Source organism: Venturia canescens, chromosome 1, assembly GCF_019457755.1.
Source record: "Venturia canescens isolate UGA chromosome 1, ASM1945775v1, whole genome shotgun sequence".
Classification (NCBI taxonomy): domain Eukaryota; kingdom Metazoa; phylum Arthropoda; class Insecta; order Hymenoptera; family Ichneumonidae; genus Venturia; species Venturia canescens.
The window spans coordinates 32047833-32069950 of record NC_057421.1 but is presented as its reverse complement, the minus strand read 5'-3'; the positions used below and the strand labels follow the sequence as shown (position 1 = coordinate 32069950).

The following is a 22118-nucleotide window of genomic DNA, read 5'->3' as shown; positions in this document are numbered from 1 at the left end:
AATAAGTTTATTTAAGAAGTTATACGAATTCGAGGTTTTATTGCCTCGAGACCAATCGTTACAATTCTCGTCAAAGACTGCTGTCGAATTTTGGTTAGCTGGTAAATTTATAGACTCGGGGGTTTTTCCCCCTCTCGCGACAATATGGCGTGATATTCTTTCTCGAAGTTTCGGTGATGACATCGAGGGTCGATGCGCTCGTTCAGAAACGTCGAAACAATGGGAACCTAGAACTTTGTGTCAATAATTTAAAAAATCGAAGGAATTTGAGGTATCATGAAAAAAGTCATTCTCAAGATTTCAAAAACCGGCTTTGCAAAACTCTCATTAAATAATGCTTGAACAATTGATGATTTTTCTGGGAAAAGCCTTTTATAATTTTTCGCTGTTTCATTTCTTGATGTCAAGAGTACGATGCTGAAGTTTGCAACACGTTGGAGTCCAACGAAATGTACGAAAAAAGTTTTTGTAATTCACCGATTTTTTATTTCACGAAGTATCGGCGCAGGTTGAAAAACTACGATTATTGCAAGTTTGGCAGAAAACGAAATTGGAGAATTACGGGAATCGTTGGAGGGTTTTTTAGATCATTTCGTTGGACTTCAACATTGCAAGCTTCAGCGTCATCTCAAGAGTAATATTAGCATAAAATTGTAGCGTATGGTTGACTAGTCGCTACTCGAAATTTGGTTATTCATTTTTCGATTTCCTGAATTCCGTTCCAAAAAGTCGCAAAATTGAATATTACTTCGACTAGGATTCAACATTCGAAAATACGACGTGGAAGTCAGTCCATCCGAAAATATTTTTCAAAAATATTAGATACTCGGGGTTGTTATCCTTAATTTGCAAAATCCCAAAACGAAGACACTCGTATTGTGCACTGAGAAAAAAGCCATTGGAACAACAAAATGTGACATTATGGGCTGCCAATGAAATATATGATCATCACAAGCTTATAAAGATGATTAAACGAACAAAATAGTTTTAGATCAAACTGCACATTCGTTATCTCCAAAAACACTGCAGTTAAATGAAGAAGACTCTTCCAATAACATCAATTGCTATTGAATCAACAATTTTTTTTTTGTATAATGAGCAACGGTTCGTACAGAATTATATTTATCGTAAGCACGTAGAAAGTGAGATATCCAAGTAGAAAATGAAAATCAGGAAGAGAGAAATATGAGTAACGAAACCTGAAAAAGGAGCTGGTGTAAGAAACAGAAGCGCGCATTATCAATAAAAAGCAAGTACGAGACGAACTACAGAATCACAGAGACGTTTTGCGGTAGTTCATTTTGCTCTTTGAGAGGGTTATAAAAATCAACCGACCGTTTCGCCTACTCCTGCTCGAGTTTTATCTTTGCGTGTTCGCTCAACCGATCATTTGCTACAATTGCTCTGGAGTATGTTTTTTTTTCTTTTGTTTTTTCAAGTCATTGTCATTTCAATTTCTCACGTTGATAAAGCGAGCCGGATTATTTTATCGCTCCTGAAATAAGTTAAGCTGCACGATATTTTACAAGTCGACTGAATTCAATCGCTCCAATTGGGATATGAATAAAAACGAAAATATTTTTCAAGGTTCCGTGCACTTGAAAGCTTCACAAAACAATATTAACCTTCGGATAAAGCACGCAATCGTCCAGAATATTCTCGGCTCGTGGGTTCACGACATTCGACGTTTTCAATAATCTTCTCCTTTTATAGCGAATATTCAAGTTTCCATGGTTACAGCGATCGTCTCACTTAGTGAAGTATTTGCATGTTTACAAAGCGTACAGCGAGTAAAGATTGAAATTCATAATAATTTTCTCATCATGCGATTTTCCATATCCATTATCATACCCGTTTATTCCACTACAGAATGCAGAGGGTTGGACCTGAAAATCTTGATTTTCTGCGTATAATGAGCACGACTATGCCCAAGGCTCTCACTTTTTTTTCTGATGATTACGATTCGTACGAACGTTTATAACTTTTGCTTTTTACCCATATACGTGTATCTGTTCCAACGAATAATATGGACGTGGCTGGAGGGCTCCATAAAGAGAAAAGAGTGGTGCAGTATTTCTTTTCCACTCTTTAATATTGATAAAGCGTACACAAGTCCACGTGCAAAGATCCCGCAAAAACTTTGGTTAGCTCGGAAGCATCAAAGTTTAAACAGATGCGAGACTCTGGTTGCCGGAATAATCCATTGTACAGGGAGCAATCTCAATTCATCACTTTGGGAAAACTTGGAAAATGATTTACTGAGATAAAGTCGGTCAGTGATAGAATAATTTGATATTCATGGAGGAAAATGAAAATAATTTTCGAGCGAAAAGAACGTCGGTGGGAGGAAAAATTTTTTGCAAGTTTGGTGACACACTCATTTGGAGGAATATGACAAAATTCGTTATTTTTCTTTGTAAAGTACAACTTGACACAGCGAACAATTGTAATTTGTTAAACAACCGTGCTAACAGAAAGTTCGCTCGAAAAGTTAGTGCGGCACACCGAGCCCACCTTTGTTTCGTCCTAACATCGTAAATCTAAAGTAGAGTAAGCGGCACAAAAAAAATTGAAAAAAAATGGAATCAGTGTTTGCATTCGAAGAAGAGAAAACGCCGGATGGAGTAGTTTCTCGTTGCTGTTGGATGCGAATAGTTACAAAGCAGTGTGGGAAGAGAGGCCACGAGAGCGAAAGAGCGGGAGAGGTGAGTCGAGAGAACTTCCGGTGGGCCCTGCCACCCGGAACACGAAATCGCTCGAGCGTACGTAGCGCTCTTCGCATTACTATTTCTCTCCATTTCTCGCTCTCTCTCTCTCTGTGCTTCGAAGTTTCTCTTGCGATCTTTCCCTCGCTGTCTTTCTTTTCGCTACCCACGATGAACGGAATCAATGAATTCACAAGATTGTGAAAGAAATGAGACAAATATCGGAATTTGAGTCATTTGGTATAAACATACATAATGCTGGAAATTGAAATTTGCAAATTGTTTCCTCAAGATGGTCAAGATGCACGGTGCTCAAGATGCACGATGCTCAAAGCTTACTCCATGAGGTGCTATAATTTTCATTTTGGCTTCCTAATAGAGGAAGCTCTAAGCTTCAAGTCCTGAAAGGTTGAGAAAGCAATTTGTTACATTTCATTTTTTTTGTAAAGAAAATTTTAACCTATTCATCGACTTTTAACGTTTTCAAATTAATTTCCAAAAATTAAAGCAGATTTTTCGAAAAACTCATATTTTCGTAAAATTCAAAAAATCATAAAATTTAAACCGCTTAACCGATATTTCCCAAATTCAATACAAGCCTTCCTACTATGATAATCTATTTAAAAAAAAAATTAGTAATAAATCTTAAAATTTCCGGAAGTTGGAGCGTCGACACCCTTTTTTAAAAAATTTCAAAACGTCCCTCAAAACGACATTTTGAGCACATTGACACTGAAAAGTGGAAAAAAAAAAAATTTTCATTTTTGCATAAATTTATTGCAAAGTATATTGAGTTTGTGCATGAAGGTAGAGCGAGTTACCGCTCTGACCGGTGCCCTTTCTAATGACCACGATCTATGCTAAATACGCGTAGTCATTATCGACATGACATCCTGTTGGTGGTCAACCAGCACACTGTCACGAAAGAGGATCTGAACTAGCAGCCACGAAGCGCGATGTTGGCATAGAACACTTCGGAGCTTTCATTCACGCGAATCTTGTTTGCTGATGCTCTCCGTCTTCCTCCCGTCTCTTCTCTCTTTCTTTCTATTCGCTTCCCCCACGGTATTACTATTCACTTTATATTCTGCTCTCCAACAATATAGTGTCTATGTATGGGTATTGCGGAGCCAGAATATTCGACGCGCCTGGGATAGAGACGAGGAGTATTAAAAAAAAAATTGTATGTATAAGTATGCAGAGGGGAGACCGGGTCAGAGCTTCAAAAATCGGGAAAATTTTTTTGTTCATTCTCGCAATTCGGTATAATTTTCCAAAAAGGGAAAACGGAGTACTTTTAAAATAAAAAAAAAGCTGCAAAGAGGAGAAGAAATTTTGAAAAAAATTAACATTGGTAAAAAGGGGCAATTTTTAAGCAAATCTAACTTTTCTTGGACTGCTTTTTAAAAGGAGCAGTCAACGTAGGTTGAATTAAAACTGCGGTAAAAACAAAAATTTCAGCAATTTCTGAGGGATACCCCATTGGGTCCTAAGGAATTTTTTTTTTCGAAAATTTCAAAGTAGGTTCTCGGCGTTTGAGAGTGCAATCGATCAAGTTTCTCAAACTTTTAAAAACCAGGATATTTCTTTGGGTACCCCGTTTTTCCCCGGTCTCCAGAGGCGAACAGAAAAGTATAGTAAAAAAAGATTTATCGACAAAACTCGCTGACGTGCTCGAGACGAGGAAACGTTCGAGGGAACATCAGAAAAAAGGGTGAGAAGCGGATTAATCAGCAAAGCTATCGTAAACAGTTGGTTCTGCATTTTTTCATAATCTACATCCAAAAAAGTTGTGGTGTGGTAAAATGACTTGTGATAGAACCATTTGAAGTTCTCCATTTTTATGAAAATATTTGAATTTGTTTCTGAAAGGAAGTTTCATTGGGCAGGTGGAAACCAGAGGAAACAGTTGTTCTAACATTTCACTATGAATGATCGCAAGTGCTGGGTACTACAGATTCGTGTTTTACAATATTCAACGGGACAGCGAACTTTTAAAATGGTGAAACTTTGTTGTATCGATGCGGGTCAGAAATTGTTGGCTATTTGGGTGTCAATTTGCCATTGTTATAATGGATCCCGAAAATTGAAAGAATGAAGAATTTCATGAAATTGTTTTGACTCTTGGAAAAAATTTTTCAACCTCTTAAAAATGAATATTTTTGATATTTTGTTATGAAAAAATAAAATAAAATAAAAAAATTAATTTTTACAGTAATTTTTGCAAATTTACGTGCAGATTTGTGTACGATGAAACATCTTTTTATGCAAATGGACATGAAATAGGCAAATTGTAACGGAATCGATCAAACATATCGCTTACTTCAATTAAAAAAAAAATATAATTTATTCATTGAAGCATAAAGATTGTCAAATATATATGCACGATTACACACGTAGTTCATACTTGATTCAAGTTCTCAATTCAATTATCTTTGACTTCCCTTTGACGGGAATATTCTCACGAACAGTTTACAGACGAGGGCTTCGTGGCTAGACACCCGTGGGACAGAGAACTAACGTGTCTGCATCATTATACATATGAATATATACGTATATCGTACCTGTTCACTGGATTGGCTTTTCTGTACAGCACATCCCGTAGATAGATTACTATCGGGTTAGATAATTCTGCAATTGGTGCGAGAACGTCAAATCACATTTATACAGACATTCCAATTTATAACTTCGATGTATGTGCACAACGAGCGTTGATTTTGCATAGTCACTTATAATGTATTTTCATTATCCTTTTTAACCTTTGAAGGACCACTAGTTTGGTCGAGCACTCAACTTTAAAAATTCATCGATATTATGCACAAATTTCGTGTAAAAAAGGTCGATATATTTCAACGTAAAAATCCTCGTCCTTAAAAGGTTAATGAAGTTTCTGATAAAGCAGTTTAAATAAATTATGTCATTGTTGCATTCAACTGCTTGTACAACAAATGAGCTCTGGAATAGAATGTAAGATTATAATTGTTTGAGGGAACCATTAGAAACAATTTTATAATGAATACATACCATCAAAATTAGAATTCATGTGTGGTTGTTTTAACATTGAAAAACCATTTTATTTGTTTTAGCTGTACTTTTCAGGCATTTTAAAAGACGAAAATTAATTTCATTATGATGACTAAATGTTGGTTTTTTCTTACGTGCCTGTCATTTTCGAATAAACATATGGCATTTTACAAGTTATTAAGGATCACACGTTTTCCAATATGTCTATGTTTATCCAAAATTTTTCAATCACCAATTATTAAAATTCCAATTGAATCCAGTAAAAAATTGGAAACTGAGATTCTATGTTTAAAGTACTTTTTAAGCAACATTATACGTCAGGATTTAATTTAATATTTAACACATTTAATTGATTGATCCACGTTCCTTATTTATTTGTTTCCAGATCCATTTTATTGTCGTTCCATTCGATATTTTCATCCACTTTATTTTACAGGCGTTCGTGAGAGCTTTTTCATCAAAATTTCTCCCCAGGGAAAAATTGAGCATCGTTTTCGTTGTGTCTTGGCTCCCTTTCTATCTAGCTACACTCAACCACTCACTCCCCCAGGGTTCAGGCCGCATAAGAGAATTTTCAAAATATCGTTCAATATTTACCATCGAAATCGAAGAAAAAAACTAATGCGACCTGCTTCATTAAATATTTGATAGCTCACCGTGTGAATTCATAGACCGAGGCAACACGATTTGGAAGCAATTTCTATACCGGAGACGCTCATTCGCGAGCTACTTATTTCACACATTTTATTCCCCCGAGAATTCCAGGGCGTATCGAGAAGGACGAACACGAATGCTGAGACACGCACACATGCGTGCGTGCATGTGCAGACACACGCTGATACGAAGGACCTCAGGAAATCCTTCAGATATATAACAGTTGGAATGCATGTGCAACATGCCAACTTCATACATAATGCACTTTGCCGATGCGACTTGGCTTGTCGCTTCCTGTTTCAAGTTTATCTTATATACTTCAAGTATACGACTGCGCGCATATTCGAGTACGTCGCGAAATGGGATGAGCCTCGACAGAAGCTGCTTAGAAACTCGATGGGGAAACGAGAAGGTTCAGTTCTGCCCGATGGGAATTTCGTGAAAGACACTCCCACCTCGATGCTTAATAAAATAATAAAAAAAGGAAGTTATCTTGAAAAGCACGTGAAGATCTCAACTTCTCGACGCAGTTAATTATGATCCGTATCCCGAGTTAACGGTGAATCAACTTGTTTATTTAACATTGTTGGAGTATATTTTCTCTTCGCAGCTTAGGAAGCAGCAAATATTTCTAACTTCTCGTATGGCAGTTCGCGATTGGAGCCAAGACTGGAAGTTTCGGGATGTTGTAAATATGCAAGACAGAAATGTGGCGTCAGAACTTAAAACAAAACGGTAAAGAAAATGACGCTGAAGTTTCCAACGTTGGAGTCCAACGAAATGATAGAAAAAAACTCTCCAATAATTCCAGTAATTCTCCTATTTTGTTCCCTGCCAAATTTGCGATTCGTAGTTTTTCAAGCTGCACCAACGATTCGTGAAATAAAAAATTGGTGAATTACAAACGTTTTTTTCGTTCATTTCGTTGGACTCCAACGTTGGAAATTTCAGCGTCGTTAAAGAAAACAGTTTTATTTTGTTTCAGCTCCGTCGATGAACGAGCAAATTTATGGGCTGAAAAACTGGCGTCGTTCTGTTCGACTGTGGAAGCAATAACAATTTTACATTTTTTAACGATTGAGAGATTTTGTTACTTTAATCGTCAATTTCTCTGATATGAGTAATAAAATTATAATTTCGATATAGTCCGATGCACTAATCGTCCCTGCACGTTATTATAAAATTTTCCTTTATCAAGGCCTGCTTTGCATGCAGATTAAGCCCGTATAGCAAGAAGAAAAAGGACAAGAACTCCGTACATTTTTCACTGTATACGTGTATAGTCGTGTGAAAATACTGCGAGCCATTTTATCACTGGTACGAGCACACGTACAAAAAGACTCTAAAAAAGTATAAAAATAATTTTGTTTGTTCGTAAAAGCTCTCATTAAGTTCTCTGCTCAATATTCTCTCAAAATATATTTTTGGCATTCGTTGTTGCCCCTCGAAATTTCGTCATCATCTAAACTTTCTACTTTTAAACTAAAATTACACAAATATCTGTTTGAGCTTTACTTGAAATGACCATGTTATTCATCAGTTTCCATCTTGCCCGATTGCAGCTTTCTTTACTCGTTTATTCAGCTTGTGTGCGCCTCAACTTATTTCAACTTATTTCCAACTTATTTTCAAACATTCAAATTCTTTCTCCTTTTTTTATATTTATTGCGTTTCTTTTCCATTGGTTCTATCCTGGTGATTAACTCACTCTTTATTTTTCTAGTTTTGTAATCATCAATTTACAGTAGCCTTAGTTTATTATAAGCTACTCCTAGTTTTGCATTTCCGTTTTTTTCATGCCGCACAATTTAACTTATCTTCTCGTTTGATTGTATCCTGTCAATCTATCTCGTTTTCTATTAATTAATCTTTACTGCATGCTAGTCAAATGAGTGCTAAATTTTCAAAACGCTTTTAGATCAAGTTCAACGCACCGATTAAACTTATTGTTAGTAGATGTATGCAGTGATGATAGTTTTGCAAAACTATCATCTGATAGATACAAATATCCATAACGACACATTTCCACAGGTTTTTTTCAAAAAATCGTCTGTATTTTTTAACCGATTTTATTGCACCAAGACTCATTTTGTTCCTCAATTGATCCTCTACGAATTCACCACGTAGATTTTTCTTTAAATTCATTCTTTCAGAAATTATGAATAAAAAAGTTTTTTTCGCTTAATGAACAATTCGCTGCAACAGTCAAACGATCAAGTTCAAAAAACAACTGCATGGACGATTTGTAGAGGACCAGTTGAGGAACAAATATCGCAGATAATTCTTTGAAAAGTACCAGTGAAAATGTGTCATCGTGGAAATTTGCATTTATTAGTTGATGGTTTTGCAAAACTATCGTTTTTAATATTTTTACATATTAATAAGATATATGCTGCAATACAAATCCACTAACAATACATTTAATCGGTACATTAAACTTGGTCTAAAAGCGTTTTGAAAATTTAGCACTCATTTGGCCTGAAGCTACTTGCTGTTTGAGCTATATTTTTTTCCTTTCTAAACTGAGATTTTTTTCTTTTTACTTGCTTTGTATAGCGCCCGAAAGCCTTGCTAGGGCATCAATAAATAATCATTAATTCATTAAAAATCTTTTTATCATCGCGTCTTTACGCTCTGTCGTTAACAATTCATAACGCAACAAATCATATTAATTAAATAAAATATATGAAGCTCAACGAATTAGATGAAACATCGGGATGGGCGAATAACATATAAATGAGAAAAGGCGAATAACGACGTGGATAGAATTTCATACGCAGTAGCAAAAACGTCTCGGTGTCCCAACGAAAACCTCTCGCATCAAAATCATCCTTGACGATGCCAGTCACGCACTGGGAATTTCGATTTACACGAAGAAAAAAATCTTCAAAAACGTAACTATGCGTATATACAAGCATTTACATGTGTATGAGGCACGTAAGCTCGTTCGTATATAATCATTGTGTTTTTTTTTTTTTTTATCACCAGAGCAATCGCGAGTGTTGTCCAGCAAGCAGGCCCGTTACCTGAGGCTGTAACGTAGGTGCGGTAACTATTATATAATCGCTGCAGTCTCCGAGGGTCGAAATCTCTTCTTCACGAGAAAGTAAGCTCGTCTATATAAAGGTCCATAGCCAGAGATCTATCGAAATATCTGGATTTTATATATGAATGAATTTTTCTTTATGGCCACACGAGTCATAAAAATCTCGGAACTCTTGATCGGAACTCTTGGAGTGTTAGGAAAAACTAAATTCGGTATCGCGCCCAATCATAATTTTACAAATAACGAACAAGATCGAACGATTGAAAATACTTTCATAATAATCTATCCTTACGACCAATTATAGTAATTTGCATTTTTCCAAAATCCTTGTTTCCACCGAGTAGACTCCCAGGCCAGCCACAAAACCTCCGAGGCTTGCAGGCTAGGACAAGCGTCGTCACGCAACATTCGACACGTAAAGATAGCCCGAGTCTCTCAGGCGTTTCACCAACAGCAATATCGTGGCGCACCACCAGCCAAGAGTTCGAGCTATTGACATCGCAAAAATGAAATAGTAGGACTCGAACTGCCAGATACGTAGGAGACACGTGGACACGTAGGAAAGGATGTTAAAGGAATAACTACTATCTCGCGTCTTGGAGATATAACGAGAAAAGAAAAAAGCAAGAGCTCTCGAGTATAGAGCGTGCGTCAGGTATATATAAAAGGCCGTTGCACTCGTGGACTCGAGAGTCGTCGACGAAGACGAGTAACGACTTTTTTGCTGGCCCTCACGCTCTTCGCTTAGCGGTACTTTCCCTACACGTATTACCTACGATCTTTCCACCTACTTATCACTGCACAGGGTGTCTTACGAGTGCGCTTCCAAAGGCTTGGACCGTTGAAACGTCGGGAGAATAAACTATTTTTCAATTCATAAAAATCGATATTATTTTAGAATCCATTTTTTTAAAAAACAACGAGATATTTAATGATTTGATACGATGAGTGTGGGTGCAGTAGAATCAAACAGAATCAATTATCCGGCTGCGAAGACCCCCCTTCGCACTTTTCCTTCACAGTGCATTGCACGGCTCATTAAGGGGTCTGCCCTAATCAGAATTTTCGCAATTTTTTTTTATTCCATTTTTCGAAAGTTTAAAAGTATCGTAGTAGATCTTTACCAAAATTTTTTACCACATGTACTTTGTGACTAAAACGACGAAAAAACGTGCTTTTTCCTAGTTTTCGAAAAAATGGCCGGCATTTTGTCATTTTTGAAAAAATCAATAATCGTATGACACGCGGTATAGCCATTTATACCTATTGAATTTAAAACCATTTTTTCTTTTTTCTCCGATCATCCGTTCCAGAGATTTTATCAACAGCGCACAGCCATCTTATTTTTGGACCTGTCTTCTTCCCAATTTTTCTGTACGAAAACTGAATACGATTAAACTAAAATTTTTTTGTGCATTTTTTAGGCCTAACACTTTTTGTATCCACATTTATAATTTGTACCGGTCAAAACAAATTTGTGAAACTAGTCTTTTTTTGCCCATATAATTAGGCTGGACCCCTTAAGAATCGATTGATTCACCAGTTATTACGTGGTATTAGATAAAAATTGGAAGAAAATTTTCCTCTAAATTTAGTGCCCGTTTTTTGGACACTTTGTATATTTTCACAGACACAGGTACTTTGTAAGCGCAGGTACGAATATATATATTCTATATATACACGGACGAATGTTCATTGTCGGTGTACTCGAAGTGGTATTGAGGTTGGACTGAAGAGAATGGAGGACTGGTTTTATATGCGGACGTTCAGATACCTATCTAGTACGTATAAAAATATATACATCTATATATTAATGATGTAGTTGAGAGTTTGTAGTACTCGAGTTACCGAGTGCGGTTGTTCGCCGAGTCACCGCACCGAGAAATCATCAACGACACGAGCCATTCCATACAAACAACATGTGCGTGATCGATATTTTTCGAGAGTCAGAAAAATACGTCCTTGTATAGTGTGTACACATTGCAGCGGTTAATGACAGAAAAGATCGAAAAACGGTAAATTATGATTAAATTTCGAGTTTTTTTCTGAATTAATATGGGATTTGTGATAAAAGCCCAGTAGCCAAATCGAATGAAGGTCTTTTACACTTTCGGTTCTATGTATATAGTTATTCGATTTTTCAATTCAACTTGAATGTGACAACTTATTTTCAGAGGTGCTCATGTATTTTTGAAAGTAAACGCCATCACGAAATTGGTTTCTGAATTATATTTGCTATTTTTCATTTATTTTATCAAACTACATTCGCTGATGGAAACTCCATCATATTTGTCTCCACGTTCCATTATGCGAGGTCATTTTTGTGTATAATTGAAACTGCTGAATACCGAATTTTTCTAAAAAAAATCGAGAATTTTTTTTTGTCTTAGATGACAAGAATTGTCTTGTTAAATACTTGATGTTTCCTTGTCATTAATCAGACGGTATGTTTGAACGTCTAAGAGAGAATCGACTTCAGTTGCACGCACGCGAAAGCACTTGCAATCCGAGAGTTTCACAATGATATAATAAATCACGTATGGACTACAATCCCGGAGACTTTTTTCTCTCATTTCAAACTATTACTGTCATTAGGTCGATTAGGGCCAACGATGAAACATTCGTGAGAGTGATGGGAACGATGCGGTACCGTAATCGGGGCAAAAATGATAAAAAAAAGTGTGTTATTAAAGTCCTTACTCATCGTCGTTCCAGACTTTTCGAAAAATGGAGGCACTCGAAGCATTCTAGTCACACCTGTTTCATTAAACTCAGTCCATTGGAAGGGCCAGTCGTGTTACTTGTTTTATTTAAAATGAACTTTCTAAAGTTTATGTTCAAAATTAATCGTATTTTATTTTAAATAGAAAATAAAAAAAATATATTAATTTTTTGTATTTACAATATTTTAAAATAATCGTAAATTAAACATTTTTACAGCTACAATTTAGCCCTTTTCCGGATGTCTGATCAGAATTTTTTTTCATCATCGGAAACGCATTAATCACATTTTCTTATGGGACTTTCATTTTTTCATTCGGCCAATTCTCTACAAATGCGGCGACCACTTCAACTTCACAAATCAGGGAAAATCGACCAATTTCGAGCCTGTCTTGACTTGCTAAATTTTTCTTTTTAATACTTCGCGTCAAGATACTGCCATGTCTCTAGATTCCTGTTTTTTGATTTGATCAAATCCGACATACCTGGTACCAAATTAAGGGGTCTACTCTAACTAGAATTTTCAAAAAATCTATTTTTTTTATTGCATTTTTATGACCATTATGAAATATCGTGGAGATATTATTAAATTATTTTTTTTTTTCGATTGATTTGAATTTCACTTTCTTCACCAACTTTTTAACCTTCTCGTATAGATTCTAATTTGTGTCTACGCAAATTTGATAGGATCAGTGAAAAAAGTGATAGGATCAAATCCCGATGTAGGTCGGAAAATTTTTCTGCGTAATTGATTATCATTAGTAATCCAAATGATGGAAAGTAACTAAATATACAATCGGAAATAAAGTGGAAATGATGAATTAAATATTTTTTAAATAATTTAAATTCTAATCGGGGTTAGCCGGATTAGGGCCTGACCATGCACCCCGTTCCCGGCCATATGTTTCAGGACATAACATTTTTGAACAGAGCACCATCAGGTGGCCTTATAAGAGCCCTAACAAGGCAGCATGGTAACCTGACAGTACCCCGAAGAAGCACCTAAGAAATTTTCTAGGCGGGTGCATATTTAAAAGTATCATAGTAAAATTTTATAAAGATCTGAGCAGTCGAAGTGTATTTTTGAGCGATGTTTACGTGGCTGTCTGAGCACGCTAATACGCACCGCCCAGTGCGGTTTTTTTTAACGTGTTTTTCTCATAATTAAGTTTTTGGACGGCTTGTTGATCAAATCTCCGAAACCAATACCCGTCTTTTTTTGGACCTGCCTCCTCCCCCATTTTTCTGTACGAAAATTGAGTAAACTAAATATAAAAAAAAAATTGTGTATTTTAAGAGTGTACGTCTGAGGCCCAACATTTTTTATTTCCGTATTTATAATTCATACCGGTCAAAAAAATTCGTGGAAATAGTCTTTTTTACCCGTCCAATTAGCGTAGACCCCTTAAGAACGAATTCAATTTTGGATAACATAAAAATAAAGAAAAAAAAAGAAAAAAAAACTAAAAAGCATTATTTTATGACGTTCAATGATTTTGGTCATATTTCCCGTGAACAACTAACTCAATTATAGATTTCTCGAGCATTCGAAAAGCCAATTTAATTTCATAAATACGATTATGTGAAAAAATCGGTGTCCGATTCATGAGAAGTATCAATAAATTTAGACGAATGTAGCGAGATCTCATATTTATTAAAGATATTGCCTAGTATAACTGAAAATTGGCAATAGAGCTGACGATTTTATTGTTCCGGGCTCTTTCCCCAGAACCCCTTAATTATCGTACCGCACAATTGTGCGAGCGAGTCTCCTCGTCCGTAAGCGATCGTGTTTTTCTCCCCTTCTCGTCGTTTCTCAATGCCCTCGGCATTTTTATACCAGTCTTTTATTTACAGCTCAACTATAGTGCATCGAAGAAAGAGCCCCGTTAACTGTGGATGCGTAACAGTATATCCAGAGCACCTGTTATACTAGCTTTGTAGAAAACCCTACCACAGCCAAACACCAACAAACCACATACAGAGCTTCGAACGTCTAGAGAGAGCACGCTTTATATTCACGGGGGACAGAACGAACGCGGAGGCGACGACAAAACTGTATAAAAGACAATTCTGTCTCCACAACTCTTGGTGCTAAATCTTCAAAACCGTTTATCCGTTCTATTTGTTTTTTTTTCTTTCGTTCTTCATGAATTGCGCACAAAAAGTACTCACGTATTTTAAATATGTATTCGTTGAAGATCTACGCTCGTAGCGTTACCTTTCAAAAGAGCTCGATGACACTTCCGTTAATTTATATTGAAAATCTGTTTTTACAGGCATCTAATACTGAAAATAAGACTTAAAATTCAAGGTTTTTGTGCTTTTGACTTTTTTTTCGAACAGAGAAAGTAATGTCAAAACGAATCCGGTATTTGTGAGCTCAGAATGGAAACCGACATCGCGAAATAAGTGCTGGATTCGCTAATTAAAGGGAGCCCAGAAATTAACGATTACTCGAAGAATCGAAAGTGCATAATTATCAAGGTAAACCCATGCTCTTTAAGGAGTATCGGTACAGAAGTCTAAATATTAAGAAATTTATCAAATTTGGTGATAATGTTCTTCAACATCAAGTGCGAAAACACAAATTTTTTCAAAATTTTCTTCTACTTACAATTAGTTATCGAGTAATTACGCATTAAAGCAGATTTCTTATGCCCAGAATGTATACCGTTATATATGGGATCGCTATGCTTACACACGTGAACGTCAGTGACCAATTACTCGATAACAGTGTAGAAGAAAAATCTTAAAAAAAATTGTATTGTCAAATTCGGCACTAAAGAATATGTTGACGAAATTTTATAAAATTCTGAACTTTTTGAAATTTTTTATGTTTTTAGCATGGTTTAGCATGGCAACATTGTATCGCCTGTACCGAAACTCCTTAAGGATATATTGCACAGGCGATACAATGTTGCCATGCTAAACCATGCTAAAAACATAAAAAATTTCAAAAAGTTCAGAATTTTATAAAATTTCGTCAACATATTCTTTAGTGCCGAATTTGACAATACAAATTTTTTAAGATTTTTCTTCTGTACAGTTATCGAGTAATTGATCACTAAAGTTCACGTGTATAAGCATAGCGTTTCCATATACATTCCGGGCATAAGAAATCTGCTTTAATGCGTAATTACTTGATAATTAAACAGAAGAAAATTTTGAAAAAATTCGTGTTTTTGCACTTGATGTTGAAGAAGATTATCACCAAATTTGATCAATTTCAAATTATTTCGACTTTTGTATCATTCACCCTTAAGGAGTTTCGGTACAAAAGTCTAAATGTTAAGAAATTGATCAAATTTGATGATAATGTTCTTCAACATCAAGTGCGAAAACACAAATTTTTTTAAAATTTTCTTCTACTTAGTTATCGAGTAATTACGCATTAAAGCAGATTTCTTATGCCCGGAATGTATACCTATATATATTGAAACGCTATGCTTATACACGTCAACTTTAGTGATCAATTACTCGATAACTGTGTAGAAGAAAAATCTTAAAAAATTTGTATTGTCAAATTTGGCACTAAAGAATATGTTCACCAAATTTTATAAAATTCCGAACTTTTTAAATTTTTTAATTTTTTTAGCATGGATTAGCATGGCAACATTGTAACGCCTGTACCGAAACTCCTTAAGAGTCATCGAGCGATGGCATATGCAGCGCGAACCGATGGAAAAAAATTCTTAAATTTTCATCTTGGCACCCTCATACTCATCGACCAGTTACATCGTCGAACACACATTTTTATTTGCTCGATAAACCGGAGAATTTCTTTCTGTTTTATGACACAACTGTGTCGAATATAAATATATTAAAAAATGATGTCCAATAATTCATGACGAGTACGTGACTGTTCGGTACATAATAGTGTATCGACAGAATCCCGCGGAGCCACCGACGCGTCGCACCAGCTGCGCGATCCACCTGCTTCGGTGTACACATATGGGAATAAAAGATATTACTTGACGCTCGCGAGTTTATCAGAGTTTAACAAACCCTGCTGAGAATACGAAACGATCGAGGAACGAATTTTTTTTCCTATGTCGCAGGATCGCGTTTATGTTTATATTCATTGGATAGAAAAACCTTCGTTTCGAAAATGAATATCAAAAACACGTATTACCATAATCGTGAATACACCGGATAATATTTCCAGGTTGCCAATAACGTACATTATGCAATGAAAATGGATGAGAAAAGTGGAAACGGTATTTTCGAAAAACACGTACCGCATCAATGAATACAAATTTTGATGAAAAGAGAGGGACGACGTTCGTGTTTCAGAAATCGCGACCGTTGACAGCGAAGAAAAAAGTTATTTTCCTTTCATAAGTTCCTTTACGCACGTACGTGTTTTGTCATAAATACGTGGCGAAGAAAGGCAGAGAAGAATTTCAATAGGAAATAAATCTCAGTGCCAAGGCGTTTTGAAACATTTCATCCATTTACGCAGGTGACCGTAAAGTCTGGAAAAATTCGTGACACTTGGTTCAACGTCCGTCTCGGTTTCCACTCGTCTATTCCAGGAAAATACTTTCACGGAAATTCTTATACGAAGATTACCAATAACTTAAACGCGTACGAAACCTTCTGCACGAATTGCACTTTTATTCTTCGTTCTTCAATATCAAAACGAATCCTTCACATCGTTCGCTTGAAAAACAAAAAATTGTGAGTCTGTTTTTCAATTTTCACAATTTTGTCATTTTTACAATTTTTACATTTTTTCACTTTTTAAATTTCCAAGTTTTTATCATTTTCTACCATTTTCCGGTTGGATTACTTAGAATTTTAATTGGATAATTGGAAACGTGTTCCGGGTAGTCTAAATTTTATGAATCTTTCATTACGGAATAACTTGCCTGATTTATGTTCTCTCATAATATTTACAAATGATTCCAGTAAATGTTCATCATTAAGGGCGGGATAATGTCTCTATTCGGTGGAAAAAAGGCCCCATTTTAAGAATTTTTTTACACGCTACAGGTAATAACAAATTAATTTTATTGTTTGTGACATCATATTACAATATATGAACAATATTTCCGGAATTTTTAAAACCCGAAAATCAATAATTAACTCGATAGTAGCAAGTCTTCAGAGACTCTTCAGAAAAAAATTGTCCACCGGTGAACACTGTAAATCGAAATCTACTCGACCGATCATTTTGAAATTTATGCCAAATTTTTTTCCGAAGTTCGAGTTAATTATTGATATTCGAGTTTTAAAAATTCAGAAAATTTTGTTTATATATTGTATTGTGATGTTACAATTAATAAAATAGATTCGTATTTTCTGTAGCGGCTAAAAATATTGCTAATAATGTTTTCTTTTTTTTTCACCGAATTATTGACGTTACCCCGGCCTTAAAGCAATACTACCTTCATTATTATAATAAACATTATTTCAATCTACGAAGACACAACGAAATTTGTGTCGTATCACGTGGAGCGACCCATACAGGTGAATATAAGCGTCATACATTTTTTATTCATCACGACCGACGGTGACGCACCCTCCGCGCGATGCTGACAAAGATTGCATTATTATGCACGACAGAGCGTTCAGCCCCTCGGACATGAGTGCAAAAAATGCTTGTTAAAATTACGTCTGAGAATTTGGCTAAAGCAATAATGAAAAAAGCTGCGTCGTAATTGATTTTTTCTTCCACGTGAGGCGCTAAAAAAATAAGAAAAACCGATTACTTTGGGCTGATGAATGTGAATGTTAAGTTGTAAATTTGACTTCATATTACGGCGTAAAAGTCAATTTTTTGTGTCACGATAACGCGTCATTAATTAGTATTGAAAGCATTGCACGTGAGCTTCCGAAAAAAACAAACATTAAAGAGACCTCTTGGTCTACTTTATCCTCGTATATCCATAATTGGATCGACACTTTAATCGCGCGTGAGTGAATATAAAGGGACGGCTTCGGAGTAGCGATGAAAAGTTAAAAACAAAAAGGCAAGAAAAACAAGGTAGGGAACGCGGCTTAAAGACTAATTGACTGCGCACGAGGGAGAGGCCAGTAGTGGTCACAGACCAGAAGCCGAGGGGCGATCGTGTATCTTTTGTATCGCGGGTACGTGTTTGCCAGGGCGCTACTCTAACGCCGCACGAAACTAGGTCAAACCTCATGCGCGACCCGCACTTCCTGTAAAACTGCGCTACGCCTCTTTCTATCTCTTTCTCACACTTGCCCCCCCCCCCCCCTGCCCTCCCTCTTTCTATTTTCCTCCGTCTCACGTTTGACAAGCCCACTAACACCAGGAGTTTATGCGCTCGGGAACAGTGAAAAAGAAAAAGAGAAAATACTGTCGTACACCGAAGCCTCTCAGAATTCTGTCGCAACGTCTGGGCAGTGTTTTCCTCTTCTAATTATACGTGGATAAAGTCATCGCTAGCGTGAAGATAAAGAAACGTTTCCGAAAAGATACTCGGTCATTAAGCGCCGATCGGTGCTACTGGAAAATTTGTCACGGAGGGCGTAACGAATCGATGTTGTTTTAACGAATTATCCAAATTGATTGAGCGCAACTGCATCTATTTATGTTAACGCGGTAGAAGATGAGTGCATTGGAAATCGAAAATGTGTGACAATGATAAATGAGGATTCTTCATATTTAAAAATCCCATCGGTATATAAAAATACTCGGATCGAGCATTTTTTTCGTGGCCAAGAATCCAATTATCCCCAACGAGTTTCCGAAAAACGCGTGACACAGCCTCGACAGTCTCCACCTCGAGGTTTAATCGCTCATAACTTTCGTCGCGTTCGGTACGTTTCTACAGGAAGGCCCAAACCCATTTGGGTTCCCTCATGACTCGATAAGCGATTCTCGAAACAGGTCTGTTGAAAAAATGATTCTAAACGCTCGTGTCTTAATCTTGTTTTTTTTTTGAAATCGATGAAATTTTGAGTGGAATATATCGCCGCGTAAATCGTACCCTCGGGTGGCTATTAATTTGACCGTGTGAAACTTTTCGAGCGACTTAGCGCGCACGTGCCTTCACAATGCAGCCTTGTACTTGAGTAATAGAGCATGACAGGTCGAGGATTTGCTCCGAAACGCGCGTGAACATAAAATAATGCGTTTTCTAAACATTCTAAAAAATCTCTAAAAAATCTAAACAAAAAGAAAAAGCTCACCATCGGGATTTGTGTAGTAACCCCAAGCAGGAGTCGCCGTTGCAGCTGATTGCAAAACAACGGCGAGGACACCGAGTGCCAAAGCACCCGAAGCAACCCTCGCTGCGAGCGCTCGTTTCTCGCCCCTCAGTGGATCTCCCGCGGTACTTGCGACACCGTGAACACCATGACGGTTGTTTGTATCGGCCATTCTTCATACCGTTTCAAGCATTAGTAGTTCTGGTTGTGCCTCGAGCAATATTACCATCGATTGCACTTTTATTTATTGTAAATCGTTTCGTTCAACAGAACCAGCACAGCCACAACGGTATTTTGTACAGTTGTGGCAGACGAAGAAAAAGTTTTCCGGATGATAGTGGAGTTTCGTTGGAGCACGTCCTCGTACCAGACGCGAGATGGGAGAACTTTCTCTCTTCCTTGTAACAGCCTATTCTCGTATTTAGACGCAGGCGGTGCTCACGAGAGGCTCGTCTAACGGCACTAGAACGTCACGATGTGACAGCAGCACGTTTCACCTTGATCACTAACGTCAAACTTACGATATTTAGAAAACGACGGGACAAATTCTATCACTCGCTTTACCGGTTACAACATTAGGGCGCCCCTTCATATTTTTTTCAGCATCGAAAATCACTCGTGCAGTTTTCCTTCATTATTTTTCGCATCGGATTGGAGTGTCGCGGTAGGTATAGACGATATTTTTCTTTCGAAGGAATTCGTCCAAGCTGGAGATTCCCAGAGATAAGCCTTTATGAATTCGTGCGTTTAGTTTTTTTTTCGTCGTATTGTAATGTTGCGAGAGACGAGATACTTCGCGGGGAAGGTTCGCGCATTCCAACCAAATCGTGGGTATGCGTGCGCGTGTATTAAAGTGCGTACGGGTGTGTGCGTTCGTGGATATATTTTTCTGCGATGTCGAAAGAAACGTTAACGATCCTGCTCCCTCGCGGTTGTGCCCGATTTCGTGGAGCACTAACAGCTTTCCACGTTTGGTTATCTTTAAATAAAAAAAAAAAAAAAAAAAAAAAAATTAAAAAAAAAATAAAACAATATTCCTCGAACGTCCCGTTGAGCGTTGATAACTTCCAACTGGATTTTTTTAGCGACTCGCGTCCTGATAACCCTCAACGTGGACAAACGAAATGTTTTTTCTACACTTGTTTATTTTCTAGCTCTTGTATCATCGACTCGTCGTGTCAAAAATAGGGTCCCAACTGTTTTTCCTCCATCGCGACATTGACGGCTGCTTCGTATTTTCATTCCGATGCTATGATATGAAAATCGATAAAAAAAATATAGTTTTTTTCGTCGTAAATCCTTACTGAGCTCGTCCAAGTGAATTCCCCTTTTAAATCGTTTTCGTTCTCAGGGATCTCAAAACCTTCCCTCCTTTTTCGTCCCTTCTCCCTCCCTGCCCGGTCCCTGTAGCCCTTTCGGCAATAAGGTCTTTTCGCGCACTCGGATATTCCGCGGAACCCTTGAAAGTTTTTCGTGGCAGGACACTCGTGGCCGGTCTTTGTTGCTCCGGCAACTCCTGAGAGAACCGGTTTCAGCACGACTCAAGCCAGAGAGAAGCAACCGCTAAAAATACAGCCCATGAGAAGCCCACTACGATCTCATGTCTCAGGGCTTCTATATATTCCTTCCTCCTTTTCGCTTCACAATACAGAATACTGTAACCTTTCCCCCCCCCCTACCCACCCCCTCCCCCTCCCCGGCCCGTCGGCCTTTCGCCTTGTTTCCCTTGCACGAACCCTCGCGTGTACGAGATCGCAAATCTTTCTCCTCGTGTACCGATGTAAGTGTATCGAGGATCCCTATCGAGGATATGCCTCGACTATCTCGATCTTCGAACCGAGTCAAAGAGCGTAAGGATTAACGACCGGCGAGGGTGAAAACTGCCAATTTTCAAGATCTTTGATCTTTCTTGCCTCATCGTAACTTCCGTAAGGCATATTTTCTGCTCAACACGAAAGGAACAAGCATCGAATTGACTCTTCAATGTTTTTCGTTCATATGCGTCGCATAGTTTTTCGATCATGCACATTCACCGTCCAAAACTGATATTGTACGCGTTTCATCTCGCTCGTGACGCTGCTGTCTCCAGATTTACTCGTGACCATGACGATTTGGGCAACCATCGCTGGATATCGGTACGATAAATGAATATCTTTGCTCGTAATTGTTTGCCAATGAAATGCTAATTCTTCTCTCCGATATGGCTCCCAGTTCTCAGGCTTTTCGATTATTATTATTATTGTTGTTGTTATTATTATTGCTATTCAATGTTCTGTAGGTCATGAACAACCATGCTGAAACGGTTTTTTCTCGATTTCTTGTTCTCTCTCAAATGCATAAAAACACGAGTTTCACGCTTGTGTGCGATAACACGTATGTACGAAGCAGGTATTTTCCATGCTCTCGGCGGATAATGGAGGCGAATTCCGTCGTTGAGTAACACACGCGAACACCCGTGTACACTCATATAGTTTTGCTTCTCCGTCTGACGCGTTCGTGGCGCTCGGTCTCTTTTCTTATCGATCAGCACCTTGCCAGCCGTACTACCGTGTTTCTCACAGTCTATTTTCCCGTCCGTATATATTTCATTTGTACATTCACCGCTACGCTCGCTTTCAATTCTCCTTCATTTTAATTGTATTGACGAACCTTGCGTCATTTTTTCTATCGTTTCATCGAGCTCTCTCTCTCTCGATCATTATTTTGAGGGATCGTTCTTCACAGATCGATGTAATACCTTCGGGATATCGGAAAGATTAAAATTCTCAAATAATAATCGTTCCTCA

At 37.3% G+C, this 22118-nt stretch overlaps 1 protein-coding gene across 2 annotated transcripts in view; it reads right to left on the bottom strand.

The window, feature by feature from the left end:
• Positions 1-20994, bottom strand: part of LOC122410141 (uncharacterized) — a 45750-nt gene extending 24756 nt beyond the window's left edge. For both annotated transcript variants that reach the window (XM_043418214.1, XM_043418222.1), the window contains exon 1: positions 19315-20994. In XM_043418214.1, the coding sequence (XP_043274149.1) occupies positions 19315-19504 (190 nt within the window). In that variant the 5' untranslated portion in view covers positions 19505-20994. The remainder of the gene's footprint in view (positions 1-19314) is intronic.
• Between the last annotated feature and the right edge of the window lie 1124 nt (positions 20995-22118).